This window comes from Equus quagga, chromosome 7 (genome assembly GCF_021613505.1).
Source record: "Equus quagga isolate Etosha38 chromosome 7, UCLA_HA_Equagga_1.0, whole genome shotgun sequence".
Lineage (NCBI taxonomy): Eukaryota > Metazoa > Chordata > Mammalia > Perissodactyla > Equidae > Equus > Equus quagga.
Window position 1 is genome coordinate 92061657 of NC_060273.1, and position 18643 is coordinate 92080299.

Below are 18643 nucleotides of genomic sequence, written 5' to 3' on the forward strand. Positions count from 1 at the left end.
CCCCACAGCAAGTCACAGGAACGCAGATGTCTCTTTGGCTCATTATCCTCAGGACCTAGTATAACAAGTGCCACAGAGCAGGCACTCAACACACACTATCTAAATACATAAATGGATGTTTGAAAATATATGTCCCTTCTCTATAAGGAAAGGAAAATATCTAGAAGAATATGCATCAAATCATTAGTAAAATACTCAAAAAATGTGATATAACAGAAAATCTTTTTTTATATTTTGTATTATGATAACATAAGCATGCATTATTAAAAATAGCAAACTTTTAAAATAAGTAAAATAGACAAAGTTCTTTTTAAAGCCATTAATCAAAGTGGGGATATGAGTAACATGAAAAAAATCAGTAATGCCTTCTATAACTAAAATTTCACTTTATTAGATCCTGGGAGTCTTTAGAATAAAAGTCATGCAAAGAAAAAGTTATTTCTGAAGTCCTGCTGATCAGAACCACCTCTGAAACATTTAAAATCCTCAAATGAGCAGGCCTAATGCTGGAGATTGATTCCTTGGGAACGATGCTGGGTGGGCAAAAGCACTTTTTAAAAAGCTCAGCAGCTGATTCTGAACTAAAAAAGAAACTTCTTCTATTGAAGTATAATTTACATATAATAAAATAATACATCCACTCTAAGGGTACAGTTTGAAAAATCTGGACAACACACACACCTAAGTACAACCACAGTCAAGAAGTATTTCAAACACTCCAAAAGGTTCTCTTATGCCCCTGTTATCCTCCCCCTCTACTGGCCTCAAACAACCACTTATCTGCTTTCTGTGACTCTGTATCAAATTTGATTTTCTATAAAGTTTCACACAAATGGGATCATATAGTATGGACTCTTGTGTTCGGATTCTTTCACTCATCCACATTGTTGTGTGTATCGGTAGTTCATTACTCTTTATTGCTGAGTAGTATACCACAATATATTGCTCCATTCATCTACTGATGGACATTTGTGTAACTTCTAGTTTGGGGCTACTGTGAATAAGGCTGTTATGAACATTCTTATACAAGTCTTTCTGTGAACATGTATTTTCATTTCTCTAGGGTAAATATCTAGCAGTATAATTACTGTGTTATATGTAAAGTGTAGGTTTAACTTTATAAGAAACTTCTACATTGTTTTCCAAAAGGGTTGTGCCATTTTCTGTTTCCACCAGCAATATATGAGAGTTCCAGCTGCTAGAGAGCCTGTCCAACATTTAATATAGTCAGTCTTTTAAATTTTAGCCATGCTAGTGGCCATGAAGTGTTAGCTTGTTGTGATTTAATTTGAATTTTACTAGTAGCTAATGTTTTTGAATGTCATTTCATGTGCTGTCATTCACACATCTTTTTGTGAAGTATCCATTAAAAGAGTTTAACCGTATTTTAAATAGTAGTATTTGTCTTATTATAAAGTTGTAAGAGATGTTTGTATACTCTGGATACAAGCCTTTTTCAAATAGAAGTTTTGCAAATACTTTCTCCCACACTGTTGCTTGCTTTTTTTATTTTCTTAACAGTATCTTTCAAAGAACAGAAGTTTACCTTTTGATGAAGACCAATTTATTGGGGTTTTTTCTTTATTGTTTACACTTTTTTATGTCCTATCTAGAAAATCTTTGCCTACCCTAAAGTCACAAGATTTTCTCCTTTTTTATCTTCAAGAAATTCCATAGTTTTGGTTCTTACATTCAAATCTGTGATTCACTTGAAGTCATTTTTTTTTTTCTTTTTGCTTTTGGTGTGGGGTGAAGTTTTAGATTCAATTTCTTCAATACTGATATCTAGTTATTTTCACACAGTTTCTTGACAAGGCCATCATTTTCCCCCTTAAATTACTTTTGCACCTTTCTCAAAAATCAGTTGAGCGTCTACGTATGGGTCTATTTCAGGGCTCTGTATTCTGATCCATTTATCCTATGTCTATGCCAGTACTACCCAAAATAAGTAGAAGAAAGGAGAAAATATGATAAATGAGGAAACCAATGATGAGAAAATGGATAATCAATAGAGAAAACCATCAAAATCAAAAGTTGGTATTTGAAAAGTTTAATAAAATTAACACTCTCACTAGGCTAAAAGAAAGAAAACACACATTACTAATGCCAGGGGCAACAAGGGAGCATCAGGATAGATTCTACACACATTGAAAGGATAATAAAGGAATATTATGAACTAACATTATGCCAATAAATTCAACAACTTAGATGAAATGGACAAACACCTTGAAAGTTACAAATTACCAAAACTGCCTCAGGAAGAAAACATAAATAGCTCTATAACAATTTAAGAAATTTAATTTATAATTTACAATCTTCCCAAAATATAACATAAGGCCAGATGGCGTCACCGGTGAATTCTATTAAATAGTTAAGGAACAATACCAATTCTACACAAACTCTTTCAGGAAGTAGAGGAGAAGGGAACCCTTCCCAATGCATTTCGTTACCCTGTTACCAAAACCAGGCAAAGGCATTACAAGCAAAGGAAACATCCCTCAACACAGACTCAAAATCCTCAAAAAGGTAATATACCATGACTAAGTAGGGTTTATCCCATGAAGTTAAGGCTGTTTTAACTTTCAAAGATCAATCAATATAATTCACCATATTAATAAAGAAAAAGATATAAATCATACGATTATCTTAACAGATATAGAAAAAGCACTTGACAAAATCTAACATGCATTTAGATAAAAACTCTCTTCAAACAAGGAATAGAAAGAAACTTCTTCATTCTGACAAAGACTTCTAGAAAAAACTTACAACAAACATAGCTTTTACGTGGGGAAAGGCAACCCTAAGATCAAGAACAAAACAAGGATGTTCACTCTCACATTTTCTATTCAATGTTGTACAGGAAGTTCTTCTCAGCACAAAAAAAAAAGCAAGAAAAAAGATATTTGGATTGGAAATAAAGAAGTGAAACTATTTTTCTTTGTAGACAATATGACTGCATATGTAAAAAATCCTAAGTAATCTATTAGAATAAGTGAGTTTTAGCCAAGGTTACAGGATAAAAGGTCACTATATAAAAATCAGCTGTATTTCTCTACTATCAATGAACAATTGGACAACGAATTTAAAAAGCAATACCATTTACAACAGCATTGAAAAAACATGAAATATGTAGGAATAAATTTATCAATACATATGCAAGTCCTGACTATTATAATATGTAGTTTAAAAGACTGAACGATATACCCTGAACCCTACAGTAGGGTTCTTTATTAAGGAGAGGAATTCAGTATAAAAGGCAATTCCCCTTTGAATTTCATCCAAGGGGGCTTTAGTTACCACAGTGTCAACAAGCCATGATCACAAGGTGATCTCGCCTATATGGTTGTCTCAGAGAACAGTATTAGTCTCACAACCCACACAGTATTTAAAAATTCAAGCTATAAATATAAGCTAGTAAAATAAACCTACTACTGAAACTCACTCTGAAATGCACCCTATCCTCATAATTCCATTCTTTGTGTTCTTTGACCAACTGACAAATTGGGAAGTAAATTTCACCATGTAGTAAATAGGTCAGGGAGAAGGCTTTCTCTTTGAAACACAGTAACTAAAGAATACCTCCTCAGGGCTTTAACAGTTCTGTTACATGGGAAAAAATCTCCAAAGGTAATCTGGCCCTTATTAAACTCTGTTCGCATTTTTTGAAGCACTTAACTACAAAAGTCTTTTTGAAAATGGATGTTTTCTTCAAAGCCAAGAATCATTATTATAGGGAGCTTTGCTATGAGCAACTAAGAAATTAGAAAGTGACGATTTGCTTTAGAACAGACATCATTAAAGATTCTTTTAAATAGATTCTTTAATAAATTTTAAAGCTATGTAGAGTCAATTAAAATTTGCTCTTCAAAAATATATGTATTATAAAATAAACACAACCAACACATATTAAGAACCTAGCATGCGTCTGTGATCTTCTAAAACTACAGCTACAAAGTAGGTATTAGTAATCCCAAATAAGGAAACTGAGGCTCAAAAAGGTTAAGAGACTAGCCCCAAACTATATACCTAAAAAGGTAAAGACAGGATTTCAAACCACAGGTTTGTACTTCTTTCATTTCAGAAAGCAAGGTAGAACCCATCAATTAATCAAATATTTACTGAAACCCTTCTACAATGCTTTTCTATTTAAAAATTCAACTCTTGTATCTCAACATTACTTTTCTCTTTCTAAATCTGATTTTATTCCTCACGTGCCTAGCACTGTTTCCATTTCAACTGAATTTCAATTCAATTTTCGACAACAGAAAATAGCCCCTTTTCCATTAACTCAAATTTACGTCTGTCAAAAAAGAAATACATTAAACGCATTGCTTAGAAGCAGGGAACTTCCTAATATACATATGTATATTTGCAAAAATAAACTTACTACTGCATTTTCCTGCAAAAATAAAAAGCAATGAGGCCAAAAGACATGTTAAGCTAAACATAGGCATGACGAGAGCTCAAATAACAACAAAAATTCTCCCTGAAGAAAGTTTAAGTAATTCTTTATATATAAACAAAAAATAAAAACAAAAATTACTACAAGTAAAAGTTTCACTTTATATTTCCTTCTAAAATATTAAAAGTTACTTCTCCCTGGCACCTAACAAAAAAACAAAAATATGCTTCTTCAAGATTCAGTGAGCTCATTTACATTTTTCAAAACTACATAATTAAGATGGGTTTTTTAAAAACGAGAACACAACCTGAAAGGGAAAAGAGGCGGCACAATTATGCAAGACAATTTGCAGCAACAACTCAAGGATCCAGATACCTCATCTAGCAATATCAAGAGCTCAGAAAGAAAAAAAAAAGTATCTGAGCACTGGAACCCAGAATATGCGTTCATTTGAGTCTAAGGAAGTTCTCTTGAAATCTAGTTCCCTTACTTTAGATGTAATTCCAAGAAGTTTGGCTATCAGGTTAGAAGAAGTAAATCAAAAGAAGAGAAAAGCAAAGTGTCACCAGCAGGAGGTGTGCTACACACCATCATAAAAAGTAAGCGAAAATATAGTTAAAGTCTCCAAAAAAATCTATTAAAAAATACACTACTTCAAGACTTACTATAAAGCTACAATAAGTATTGGTGAAAGAACAGACAAATAGATCAATGACCTTAATATAGAGCCCAGAAATAGACCCAGATAAATATAGTCAGCTGATCTTTAACAAATTAAAACAACAATCAGATACCACTACACACCTACTAGAATGGTAGAAATCCAATACGCTAAGAATACCAAGTGCTGATGAGATGTGGAGTAACAGGAACTCTCGTTCACCGGTGGTGCATCCACTCTGGAAAACAGTTTGAGGGTTTCTGATAAAACTAAACACACTCCTACCATACAATCCAGCATTGAGTTCCTTGGCATTTACCCAAAGTAGGTGAAAACTTATGTCCACACAAAAACCTGCACACAGATGTTTATAGCAGCTTTCATCATAAATGTCAAAACCTGAAAGCAATGAAGATATCCTTCAGCAGGTGAATGGATAAATAATCTGTGGTCCTCAGATGGAATATTAATTCCATTAATAATGGGATCTTATTCAACACTAAAAGAAAATGAGCTATCAAGCCACAAAAAAAACCATGGAAGAACCTAAAATGCATATTACTAAGTGAAAGAAGCCAATCTGAAAAGGCAATATACTAAAAGATTCCAACTATATGACATCTGGAAAAGGCAAAACTACAGAGACAGTAAAAAGAGCAGTGTTGCCAGGCATTGCAGGAAGGGAGGGATGATTAGCATAGAGGATGCTTAGAGAAGTGAAACTACTCTGTATGATACTAAACGGTGTATATATGTCATTACAAATTTGTCCAATCTCAAAGAAGATACAACACACAGAGTGAACCCTAAAGGAAACTGTGGACTCTGGGCAATAATGATGTGTCAATGTAGGTTCATCAATTATAACAAATGTACCCCTCAGGTGGGGGATGTTGATAATAGCAGAGGTTATGCATTTGTTGGGGTAGTGGGTATAAGGGAAATCTCTGTACCTTTCACCTAATTTTGCCATCAATCTGAAACTGCTCTAAAAAAATGCCTATTTTAAAAAGTAGACTACTATTTAAACTGCACTTTCTCTATACTTATTTAGATAAAGGTAACATCCTAACATTCTCCTACTGACCTTGAGGGTATCACTACATAATAAGAATCATAGGAAAATGTTGACCCTGAACCATCAAGAAAATGCCAATTATGTTCATCACACTTTGTTAGAAAAAGCAAGGAATTGTGCACTACACTTTTAAACTGTTAAAATGTAATTATAAAATGTAAATATATGTTTTTAAACTGTTAAAAGGTGTTTGGGAAGGAATTTAGACAATTAACCTAGAAATTACATTATATGAATCATATCACAGAATGATAGCACAGAAAGAAGGCATTTTTGTAACACCATAATCCTGGGCTTCCTTCTCTCCTATTCAGAGAGCTTTACCACTTAGAGGATTGCTTAAAATATCATTCTTCTATGGAACACAGATTTTTATTAACACTTGCAAAGCAACTGGCAACTTATTCCTCAAATCCTAGTCTCTTTATTTGTGAATACTCAATAATAATTAAAAAATAAAAGACAATTTTAAGTCTACTTACTAAAGAGAAACATACAGAATTTACTTAATTTCAAATGACTCCAACAAGAGAAGACAGAAAAGGAAAAGAAAATGAGCCCAAGGAAGATTACAAAACGAGGTTCAAAGTAGTTGACAAAAAAAGTCTTTAAAAAGATAGTAAAAAGAAGACCCTTGATCAGACGCAAGTAAAAATAACAATTCAACGTGACAATACTAAAGAAAGCTTCCATTAAAGCAGACCATGGAAATCCACATCTGTTACACACAGCTTTATTGAGATTTCATCCTGAACGGTGACTTAAGCAGGTATGAGAAAAGGGTACAAGTGAATTGCTGCATCTGTCTTGTGAGCATAAATCACCTAATTAGGATCAATAGACATATACCACAGAAATAAAGATGCCAAATGATTTTACACTATTCTTCCATTTTACTGTATTAGGAACACCTTTTTTCTTCTTAAATCTGATACAGTGTTAGTCTCCACAGAACAAAAATACTTAGAAACCTGTACAAATGTTCCTTTGACCAAATTCTCTATTTTGAAAAGTTCATGTGAGTAGGAAGTCCTTGAATGCAGAAGAACGAATGAATGAGTAAAAGGCTTCAAAAGTAATCACCACGGTCCAGGCAAAGCAGAGAGGGAACAAATTATATATACACAAATAAAACCACTACGAAAAGGTCACATTTTCACTACTTTTGCTTTTTTCTCTCTTCCTCACTCCTCACAAAGCCAAGTACTCAAAACTGAAAACACCACGGAATATCCCATGTTCACAACCATCTCACACTTACAGATGCTTTACCTCTTCAGCACGCAAACCCACACCACTTTAGCTTACTCTTAATTTTTTAAAAAATAGGAATTCACGTCATCTGGCAAACAAATTTTCTCTCTGTTAATATTACTCCCAAGTTCTACATCAAAACTGAGAAGGGGGCCGGACCAGTGGTGCAGCGGTTAAGTGTGCATGTTCCACTTCGGTGGCCCGGGGTTTGCCGGTTCGGATCCCAGGTGTGGACCTGGCACCACTTGGCAAGCCATGCTGTGGTAGGCATCCCACATATAAAGAAGATGGGCATGGATGTTAGCTCAGGGCCAGTCTGCCTCAGCAAAAAGAGGAGGATTGGCATCAGTTAGCTCAGGGCTAATCTTCCTCCAAAAAAACTGAGAAGCAAGACTTTTATAAATGAGAGAAAATAAAGATTAAAGCTTTTGTTCTTTGCAATACTGCCCAAAGAAATAATTTTCTGTTTTCTTCCTGAAAGAGGAGTGAAAAGAGATTACTACAATAGTTAAATGCCATTTCCCAAGCTCTGAAGGCTTTTCCTAACAAGGACAAACATAGACTCACTTTGCCATTGCTACAAATAGAATGCTGTTACATTTACCATTGTTCAGATGAAGAACACTAGGCCATTAGGAAGTTGTGACTTCATGTCTCACAATAAATTAGTGGTGAACCTTTGTTAGTTGTTATAAAATAGTCTGTTAACGACTACCATGAAACAAAAATTTCTCACAGATACTGTTCATGTAAATATAGGTGTGCCTGGTTTTAATAGAGGACACAATCCTGAAAGTTGTAATATCTACCCAATCATATTTTAAATCTATGAGGGAAAATTTGCTATTGAAAGGCACTACCCCCAAAATTACCTGAAAACAACCGTGCTTTATAATTTTAGAAGTCTGAAACTTGCTTTTCTTAAAGAAAGGCAAATTTACATTTTTCAGGCATTTCTGACATCTGAAAGGAAAAAATACCATGAGCCTACCGTCAGGCAGGCTGTCAGGGAAGATACCAAGTGCTACTTAGTCCTGACTGAGAGGAAGAGAAGCAAGGACATGCAGTGTATAGCAGACAAGTCTGGGAAGAACGCTTAGAGAAGCAGCTAAGACCAGGAGTTAAAGATTAGCTTAGATGACTTCTACGGTGCTATACAAATTGTGACTGCATACTGTAAGGTACGGTTAGAGCAGGGATGATGAACAAATACTGGTTGGTTTACATTCCTGTCTATTCTCTCTTGTGAGTGAGATGGCAGAGAGAGAATCTAAAAGCAGAAAATTAAGCCAGACTTCCTCTGATATGAAAACTGACTGTGGTTTAAGACTGAACTATTGTAAACACAATCTAGAAATTATTTTTTTAGAAAGGCACAAAAGTAATTCAATGGGAAGGAATATGGTATCATAAAAAGAACCTCAACCCCTATCTCACACCATACAAAAAATTATTTCTAGATTATATAAGAAGATATAAAATGTCTTCATTTTCTTAGGATTCAAAAGTAGTAATCATAAAAGAAAAAACTGATAAATTAGACTTCATAAGTATTTACAATTGTTGCTCATCAATTGACACCATTAAGAAAGAGTAGACAAGCCACAGACTAGAAGAAAATATTCAGAGCATAAATTTGGCAAAGGAGTTATATTCAGAATATATAAAGAATTCCTACAAATCAACAATAAATGACACATGTCACAAAAGATATACAAATGGTCAATAGCCCAGGAAACAGTGCTCAAAATCATCAGTCACAAGGAAATAAAATACCACTACATATCCACTAAAGAACAGCTAGAATGAAAAAGACTGACAACATCAAATGTTGTCAAGAACATGAAACAAACAACTCTCATTCATTGCCGGTGGAAACAGAAAATGATACGAACGTTTTGGGGGAAGTGATTGACAGTTTCCTATAAAGTTAAACAATACCTAGCATACGACGCAACAAATTCTAATCTTAGCTTTTACCCAAAAGAACTGAAAACATATGCTCACTAAAAGATTTGCAAGAATGCCACAGCAGTTTTATTATAACAGTAAAAAACTTCATGATCAAAATGTTCCAACAACATTAGAATGGATAAACAATTTGTAGTATATTTATGCAATGGAATACTGCTCAGCCATAAAAAGGAACACATTACTGATACTTGCAACAACATACATGAATCTCATACATATTATACTGAGGGAAAGAAGTCAGATGATTTCATTTATGTGAAGAAAGAGAATCAGAAAACCTAATCTATAGTGATAGAAGTCAGATCAATGGTTGCTTTTGGAGAAGGTGGAGATTTCTAAGAAAGAGCAAGAAGGAAATCTAAAGGGTGATGATAGTGTTCTAAATCTTGATAGGTTGACAGGTGTGTCCACTTGTCAATGCTTACAAATTATACACTCACAAACTGTGTACTTTATTCACTGTAAATTTTAATTCTATTTGAAAAAGAACTCTTCAATAAAATAAGAATCACAAATATTGCAATTCTAGTAACCTCGCTTTACAAAGTGTTATCAATTACCAAATCTGAAACTACATTCTGAGTAACTTTGGCTTCTTAAAAATGAGTGCATATATTAGAGTAGTGGTAGACAGATTTCTCACTGTTGGAAAAGAAAGAGATAAATATAGAAAAGGGGAGGGAATCACAAATACGAAAAGGGGGGACACTAGTTTGTGGTATTAGACTAAAATTAGAAGTATCAATATAAACTCATGGTTGTTAACAGATAGATTAATATATGTATATATGTGCATACACATGTGTAGGTATGTGTATATTCACATACACACACACTTCCTAGTTCTGCTGCAAAACGGGCGTAGAAGCAATAACATACCAATTAGCAATGCATACCCAGTGCCCAAATCTTGGTTTCTACATACCCTTATCCAATAAAAGGACCCAGGGCTTCTTGGAGAAATGTCTCTTTCTGGGCTAGAGCAGAGAAACTACAAGATGAATCTGGAAAAACTTGTTGCACCAGAAAGTAAAGAAGTTCTCAAAGAACCATAAGAACATGCCAAAAGGACAGAGGAGACAACTTGAAAGAACCACCAGTGGCCAAATCTGGGACAATTTGAGCATCATAATAGATAATGATAGTAATGCACTATAATATATTCAATACAATAAAAATCCATGAGTCCATATTGATATAAGTCAATAAATGGGGGAAGAAGGAAAAGCTTTTGCTTACTTTAGAATATCAATAAAATGAGTGATAAAGTCATCAATGGATGCTAAATCTAGTGGGCAGAAATTTGATGAGCAACAACACATTTACATAATCTGAAAGATTTACTGAGAAAATACTTTGTAATTACAAAGGGAAAATAAGAAACTTTTAAAGTGGAGAAACTTAGCAGATACCACCCTAAGCAAGTAATCAAAGCTACTAGAAACCAAGTGACATCATGTGCCTCCTGACATGATGCACTGAGAACAAATCACTTCTATGATATTTGTACCAAAAATGCACACTCAAATATAATCATATCAGACAGATCCAGAGTGAGGACATTCTACAAAATAGCCTGTACTCCACAAAAATATTAAAGTCATGAACCACAAAGAGAGGCGAGGAACTGTTCCAGATGAGAAGAGACTGAAGAGATATGACAAATAAATGAAATGTGTGACCTTGGATTGGATCCTGGACCGGGAAAAAAAAAAGCATAAGAAACCCTGTGAGGTTGATATTATTTTACCCTCTTTACAAAGAAGAACAGCTTTAGAAAGGTTAATAATGTGCCCAAAATCATATAGCTAGTACACAGTAAACAGTGTCTCGAAGGTATGTACTCTTAGCAGTAAATGTATGAAGACAGGTTGCTATCTCCCTGGATAGCTGGATCAGAGAGCTCTAGTCTCACTAAAATCTTTGTACACACTAAATTCTGTTAAAAAGTATTCTCTCTTATTCTTTAATAGGAAATAATCAAATGCATTACCCTAACTGTATCAAAGTTGAACATTTCAAGTTATCATATGAAAAAAAGAGATAGTGAATGTAAAGATTTGTCATTAATTTACTATAGAGCGACCAAGTTTAAGAGCTTTATTAAATATAAATAAAAGTAAATTCTAGTTAGATGTGATAAATAAAAATTACAATAGCTGCAACTGTAACCTGCAAAAACTGAATCATAATAACATAAAAACTCATACTGTTAGCATAGTTACTGAATTCAAACATCCATACTTACAAAAGGTACACATACCTTTTCCTAAATGTGTGTTTATGCTCATATATCTAGCTGTTCCTGTAAGGCTCTTGTGTTCTCTGTATGGTATGTGTTTCTTTGTCTCCGGATCAATATATTCCTTTGCCAAACCAAAATCTATAATATGTATAACTTGCTGGGTTTTGTTTCCTGGTCGTCCTATTAAGAAGTTCTCAGGTTTTACATCTCTGTATATCAAGTTCTTTGAATGGACATATTCCATGCGAGAAATCTGGATTCAAAAAAAAAAAAGAAAATTTTATGCTTTGATTAGCATAAAAAAGCACGATAGAGGCAAGAAAAAAATCAGAAATTGTTTCAACCCTTTAAAAGTAACATGCGGGGCTGGCCCCGTGGCCGAGTGGTTAAGTTCGCGCGCTCCGCTGTAGGCGGCCCAGTGTTTCGTCAGTTCGAATCCTGGGCGCGGACATGGCACTGCTCGTCAGACCACGCTGAGGCAGCGTCCCACATGCCACAACTAGAAGAACCCACAACGAAGAATACACAACAATGTACCGGGGGGCTTTGGGGAGAAAAAGGAAAAAATAAAATCTTTAATAATAAAAAAAAAAAAATAAGTAACATGCTATCAGTGTATAGTTTCTCAAATATACATATCCAATTATGATTAAAAATCTTTGCTTTTACCATTATGGTCACTTGTAAATGAAAGTGTTTGAATTTTATGAATTCCTTTCATATCAGTAAGTCTGATACAATCAACACTTTGAGATGATGCTACCTCATAAAATCAAAAGTTTTACTGATACAAAATCTTGAACTCAAAAGTATAAACAGACATATTGATAAAGTTACAATTTATTATTCCTTATCAGTTCAATAATCGAGCAACTTTCACAATTATATTAAAGAAACTTAAAGAGTCTAAACTGTTAAATAAAAACAATTAACAGCACCCTTCAGTATATCTTTCTTTTTCTTTTTTATAACTTGCTTTCTTTACCTTTTTCCTTAGGTATTAAACATTTAAAAAGATCTTGAAATTAGAAAATTTTGGAATACAACTCCAATTATAATATAGTACATTTTTATTAATTGCTTTACATGTTCTCAAATAGCATTCATTGTATAAACTGTCACAAAATAGAACATTACAAATAAATAAATAAAATTGCTTCATTTAATGATAATACTGGTTGACAATGCAATGTAAACAGTCAGACCATTTTATTTGTTAATAAATTCTGGATTATGTAATATGTAATATTCTACGACCTATATTTTTAATTAATGATATGAAGATTTTCAAGGTCATGAAACATTCTTTTAAAACACACTCTTTAATGGCTGCCTATTATTTTATGGCTATTAATAATTTATTCCACTAACTCAGTTATTTCCGTACATTTGGGTTATTTCCCATCTTATTATAAACATTTTTGCACAAAAAGTTTTAAGTACATCTGAATACTTCCATAGGATACATTTGCAGAGGTGGAATTAATGAGTCTATGGATACAAACAATTTTAAGACTTCTGCAGCATACTCTTTTTGGCATTTATTTCAAATCTGCCTTAAAATCATCCTCTAAGTTGTTTCCCCATAAGTTCACTGAAATTTAAATAATTTATAAGACTCTCTCATTAGTTTGTTCCTTCTTTTTCTGGGCTGTTAGAATTTATTACCAAGACTAAGAATCTGTATTTCTCACGGATCTCTTTTCTAAGTATTTATCTTCTACATGAAAAGAATGCTGGAAACAAGTGAATTCTCAAACTGAGCATTCTGATCTTAAAGTGTCAACTCTTTGATGACGTCCCGGCTCATCATAAACAAAATTCAAATAAAGTCTTCTTTCATACAAGTAAAACACTCAATTCAGTTATTTTAAGTTACATGCATTCTAAAAAGGCAATGATAGGAAAAGCAGAAACATTTTTATTAGATTGAATGCCCTGTAAGATAATGTCGCAAAACTTTAAACTTTTAATATAAATTTGTGACCAAACGAGCCACAAAATTGTTCAAACAACTTCAAAACATCCTGCTTTACTTACCAGTTGGATAGCTATCATGAGAACCGTTTTAAGAGAAAAAGTTCTGTCACACAAATCAAACAAGTCTTCCAAACTAGGTCCTAGCAGTTCCAGCACCATAGCATTGTATTTACCACAAGGGCCAAAATAGTAAACTTGAGGTATACCATCTGGGGGAAAAGAAAAAGGATTTTAATAATTTCTTCATCTTAAATATCAAACTTTTCTTTCCTAGAAAATCAATAAACAATTTCTTTTAATTTTGTAGTTTCAAGAACTATAGCAGTATTTTTACTTTTTCCATACACAATAAACTTCTCCTGACCAAACCTCCTCCCTCTCTATACCTTCTTCTGGATGTTCACAGTGTAGCCACATTACACCTCTATTGCAGCTGCATTACTGAACTACATTATAAACAGTGCTAAACTGTTGGTCTCCACCACCTTACCACAGACAGGAACTAGGCATTCTAGCCTGGGATTCCCATGGCCTAGAGAAATGCTTGGCACATAGCAAAGACTCAATTTTTACTGAACAAAGGAATTCTCTTTAATAACCCTGCAGTAGGCATAATGCTAAGATCACTCTCTAAGATTCCCATCCTCTGGTGTACACACCCTGTATGATGCCCTCCCCGAGTGTGGGCAAGATTCCCGGATTTCACTTTTGTGATTAGGTTATGTTATGTGGCAAAGGTGATAGAACTAAGGCCCTTATCAGTGGACTTCAAATTAATCAAAAGGGAGATTATTCTGGTGGGCCTGACTTAATCAGGTAAGCCCTTTAAAAGGAGCATCTAGAAGTCAGAGATACACAAAGCAAGAGAAGCTCTCCTATTGGCCTTAAAAAACCAAACTACCATGTTGTTGAAGGGGGCCACATGCCAAGGAACGGTGGGCAGGCCCTAGGAACTGACAGCCTCAGTCCTACAGCCATGAGAAACTGAATTTTGGAAATAACCAGTGAACTTGGAAGGCAATTCAGCCTCAGATAAGATCGCAGTCCAGGCTTACACCGTGATTCCAGCCCGGCAAGACCCTCAACAGAGGACTCAGCTAAGCCACGCCTGGACTCCTGACCCATGGAAACTGGGAGACAATAAAGTCTCTTGTTCTATGCCACTAATTACTAAATAATTCATTATGTGACAATACAAAATAACAAACTCCAAATATAAAGTCTAAATGCACAGAAATCATCTGTATTTTATTTTCAGAACTAACAGACTCCCAATAAACCAACATATAATAGGTGATCAATTTGTCTTAACATTGCATTTATCTATTTATTTGTCATGAGGAAATGAACTTCCATCTTAAATGTCTCAGTTTTACTTCCAAGTGGGTTTTTTTGTAGTAATTTTAGAAGGGAAAAAAAATCTTTCTAAAATATGATAAAACCTTCTCACTCTTTTTAAAATAGAGTTTGGAGAATACAATTTCATTTTTGTTGTTTACTCTATCATTTTGAGTATTAATTACTGCATGGGCAGAACAGAAAACACTTAACTAGAAGCCAGGACATCTAGGTTCACGGTTTGGCCTGATATTAACCATTCGACCTCTCAAGTGGGCTTCAGTTTGCTTATCTATAATATCAGTAGTTTGGATAAGACCAGTTTTCCTCAAATGTGAAGATGAGTAAGGCAGCAGAACATCTGGGGACAGGGAGGTAAGAAAATATAACTATGGCAGGCGTGGGGGAAGGGAGAGAAGTTCCAACTGTATACATGGCCCCTCCCCGGAAACAGACATTCTCATACACTCCCATGTGTATGTCAGCACTGCCTCCTAACATTGCTCCTTGATACTAGGAATCATTATCTTAGCATGAGCCATTCTTACCCCTCATACATCTGAAAGCAGAAAAAAGGCTCAGAAATAGTGGATGAGAGGCTCACTAAAGTTTACTCTAACTCTGAAATACTGCTTTTACTAGGCTATATACATTAAGAGCCTGGAACTGCAATTAAGACTTATCAAAAGTTCTTAGCTACTAAGCTTTTAAAATTATTTCTACAATGCTTTCTTCCTGTCTATGCCACTGAAAATTGTTAACTTTTAGGCTCTTAATTTAGCAATCTCTAATAACTCATTTCCACTCTTTAGTTTGTTACTTCTGATGTGTAGGGTGCAAGGAAACCAGATCATCAAGCTTGTTAGAACTATATATAGAAGGTAAAAATAAACAGGTTCTGAGATTCTGTGTAAGGGCTTTTCTACTTCCTTCTGAGTCACCATCTATATTCTTAACAGTTGAAGTTGTGAAATGATCTCTGAGTAGATTAGCAATATATTTTGGTTTATTAAGTGACTGATTTTTTCAAACATTTTGAAAGGTTTCCAAAAATACAAAACCATTTAAGGAATCTCACTGTGTTAATTAATTCAACAAATGCTTACTGAACATTCACTACATACTAATGAGACTGGGTTGGATATTACGGATATAAGTGTGAACAAGACATCATGATCAAGGAATATTTAACCCAGGGTTAAAATTCAAAAATCTACCAATATAATTCACCATAATTACAGAATAAATGTGAAAATCCATAAGATCATCTTAACAGATGCTAAGAAAGCATTTGACATAACTCTCAGCAGATCTGGAATAGAAGATAACTTCCTCAACCTGGTAAAGGGCATCTAAGAAAAACTCAAAGATCAGATTTGTGGTTACTAGAGGCTGGGGGTGGGAGGAGGGGGAACCGGAGAAAGGTAGCCAAAAGGTACAAACTTCGTTATAAGATGAATAAGTACTAGGGATGTAATGTACAACATGATGACTGTAGCTAATATTGCTGTATGGTATACTGAAAGTTGTTAGGAGAATAAATCCTAAAAATTCTTATCACAAGGAAAAAACTTTTTTTTCCTCTTTTTCGTTTTTTTTGTACCTATATGAGATGATGGATGTTAACTAAACTTATTGTAGTAATCATTTCACTACAAATGTAAGTCAAATCATTAGGCTGTACACTTTAAAATTATACAGTGCTGTATGTTAATTACATCTCAATAAAACTGGAAGGAAAAAAAGGAAAAACTCACAGCTCACAACATGCTTAATGGTGAAAGACTGAATGCTTTCCACTTAGGACTGGGAGCAAGACAAGGATGTCCACTTTCGCCTCTTCTATTCAACAGTGCAATCAAGCAAAAAAAAAAGAAATAAAAGGCATTCTCGAACAAGAGAATCTGTTACTTCAAGAGAAACTGAAATAACTGCTTGTTCCTATTTGCCACTAATAATAAAATAAATTCAAGTTTTTGAGTAAAAATTAGAATTTTGCAACATTTATATCCACCAGGATGACCTTGACATCTTCCCAACACTTAAAAAATTTTTTGTGATTATGATCTAATTTTGGATAATGAAATGTGTCAATATTTGAAATATCTGTACAACTCAGTGAATGAGTATTTTCCAAAAGGCTAATGCACGTATTTACAAAATCATGCACAGGTAAATGATCTATTAAAGTACAATGGATTTTAATGTAAGAGAGAATAGGCTTCTAACTCTACATTGCATCTCACCTTTAAGAAACTACCACTTGTCAAGTTTTGGTATAGCATCAAAAGGATGCTGTATGTTGTTTACAACAACCATGTATTACTTTTAAAATAAAATGTTTTTAACACATCATTAAACATACATAGGAGTAGAAAAAAATACCAAAAGGAAGACTCAGAAAGCTAACAGAGATTACTGGAAGCACAGGTAATTTCTACTTTCACTTTCATATTTTTTAAACTTTTCCAAATTGTTATGGACAATATATGCTATTTTTACAATCAGGAAAAAAATGCACATTTTTAAAATTCTTCTGGGACCACAAAGAAAAACTTGAATTAGAAAAAGATTTAGACCACATTTATTTAACCCATGTATTAAGCATAATCAATCACTCTCCCTAATATTCAAAGTTATATAGCTTATCTCTACTTTTACCATTAACTTCATTTTGGAGCTCCCAGGAACAAAGCCAAGTATACTGTTCAGACTCTGTCAGCTCTATAATGTAAGTGTGGCTTCCTCCTCCTCCCCACCCTACCTCCCTAACAGAAGAAATAGGTCCATTCTAACGCCCAGATTTACTCTGCCTCACTTTGTTTGAGCTCTTCTAAGGCTACATTTCAGAATTTCTACCCTAGTTCTGCCACCCAAGTTGCCAACTTTTCTTTTGACTCAAGCTTCAAGTCTTCTCTTTTCAAACCATCCCTATTAAACATGACTGAAAATTCATCATTATTCACTCAAAAATGTTCATAGTTGAGGAGGGATATGCATAAGTAAATCTGTTCTGCTATACTTCATATAAGCCAACTCACCATTAAGGGGAGAATTACTGGGCACCTAATATGGACATTCAATCAAGCTATAAACATATACCCTTGGGTATCTAAAATAACATCATGAAAAAGATCAGTAAAGGGAAAAGAGGAAACTGCTTCAATTTTCTCCAAAATTTCCTTTCTTTAATGGTTTCAAAGAGTCTCAAAATTATATATGTCTACCTATCCAAAATGGTTAAATTCCATAAATAGCACTACAGTTCACTGAGTAAATTAAACAGACATTTAGGATACAATTTGAATGAAAATACCTCAGCTTCATCATTCTACCCTAAAATATGACACAGCACAGATTTTCGGTTGAAAAAATACAGATGATCTAACTCTAAATGACTTTTTGAGGTACATACTGTTTTACGAGTCAATGAATGCAGAAACTTCTTTGATAACTATTAATAATGTATTTCAACGCAAATTTTAAATCACTTAAGTATAGAATCAAGAGTGATAATTTTTTTAAAAATCAAGAATGTAAAGCAAACACCGTGACAGTCAAACTAGCATTTCATTTCCCAAGACAAGTATGGGCAGTTTTCTAACACTGAGCAAACAAATTAAATTGTTAAGAGTTAGGAAAAATTGCAACTAACAAACACAGGCTGGGGAGTACCCTAAGAAAAAACAAAACAACCACAGCAATACAAAT

At 34.0% G+C, this 18643-nt stretch overlaps 1 protein-coding gene across 9 annotated transcripts in view; it reads right to left on the reverse strand.

Annotated features, from left to right (window-relative positions):
- Nucleotides 1–18643, reverse strand: part of CSNK1G3 (casein kinase 1 gamma 3) — a 107106-nt gene that overhangs the window by 30289 nt on the left and 58174 nt on the right. For all 9 annotated transcript variants that reach the window (XM_046666699.1, XM_046666700.1, XM_046666701.1 and 6 more), the window contains 2 exons: nt 13655–13803; nt 11633–11867 (listed from right to left, as the gene is read on the reverse strand). In XM_046666699.1, coding sequence (XP_046522655.1) covers nt 11633–11867; nt 13655–13803 — 384 coding nt within the window. The remainder of the gene's footprint in view (nt 1–11632; nt 11868–13654; nt 13804–18643) is intronic.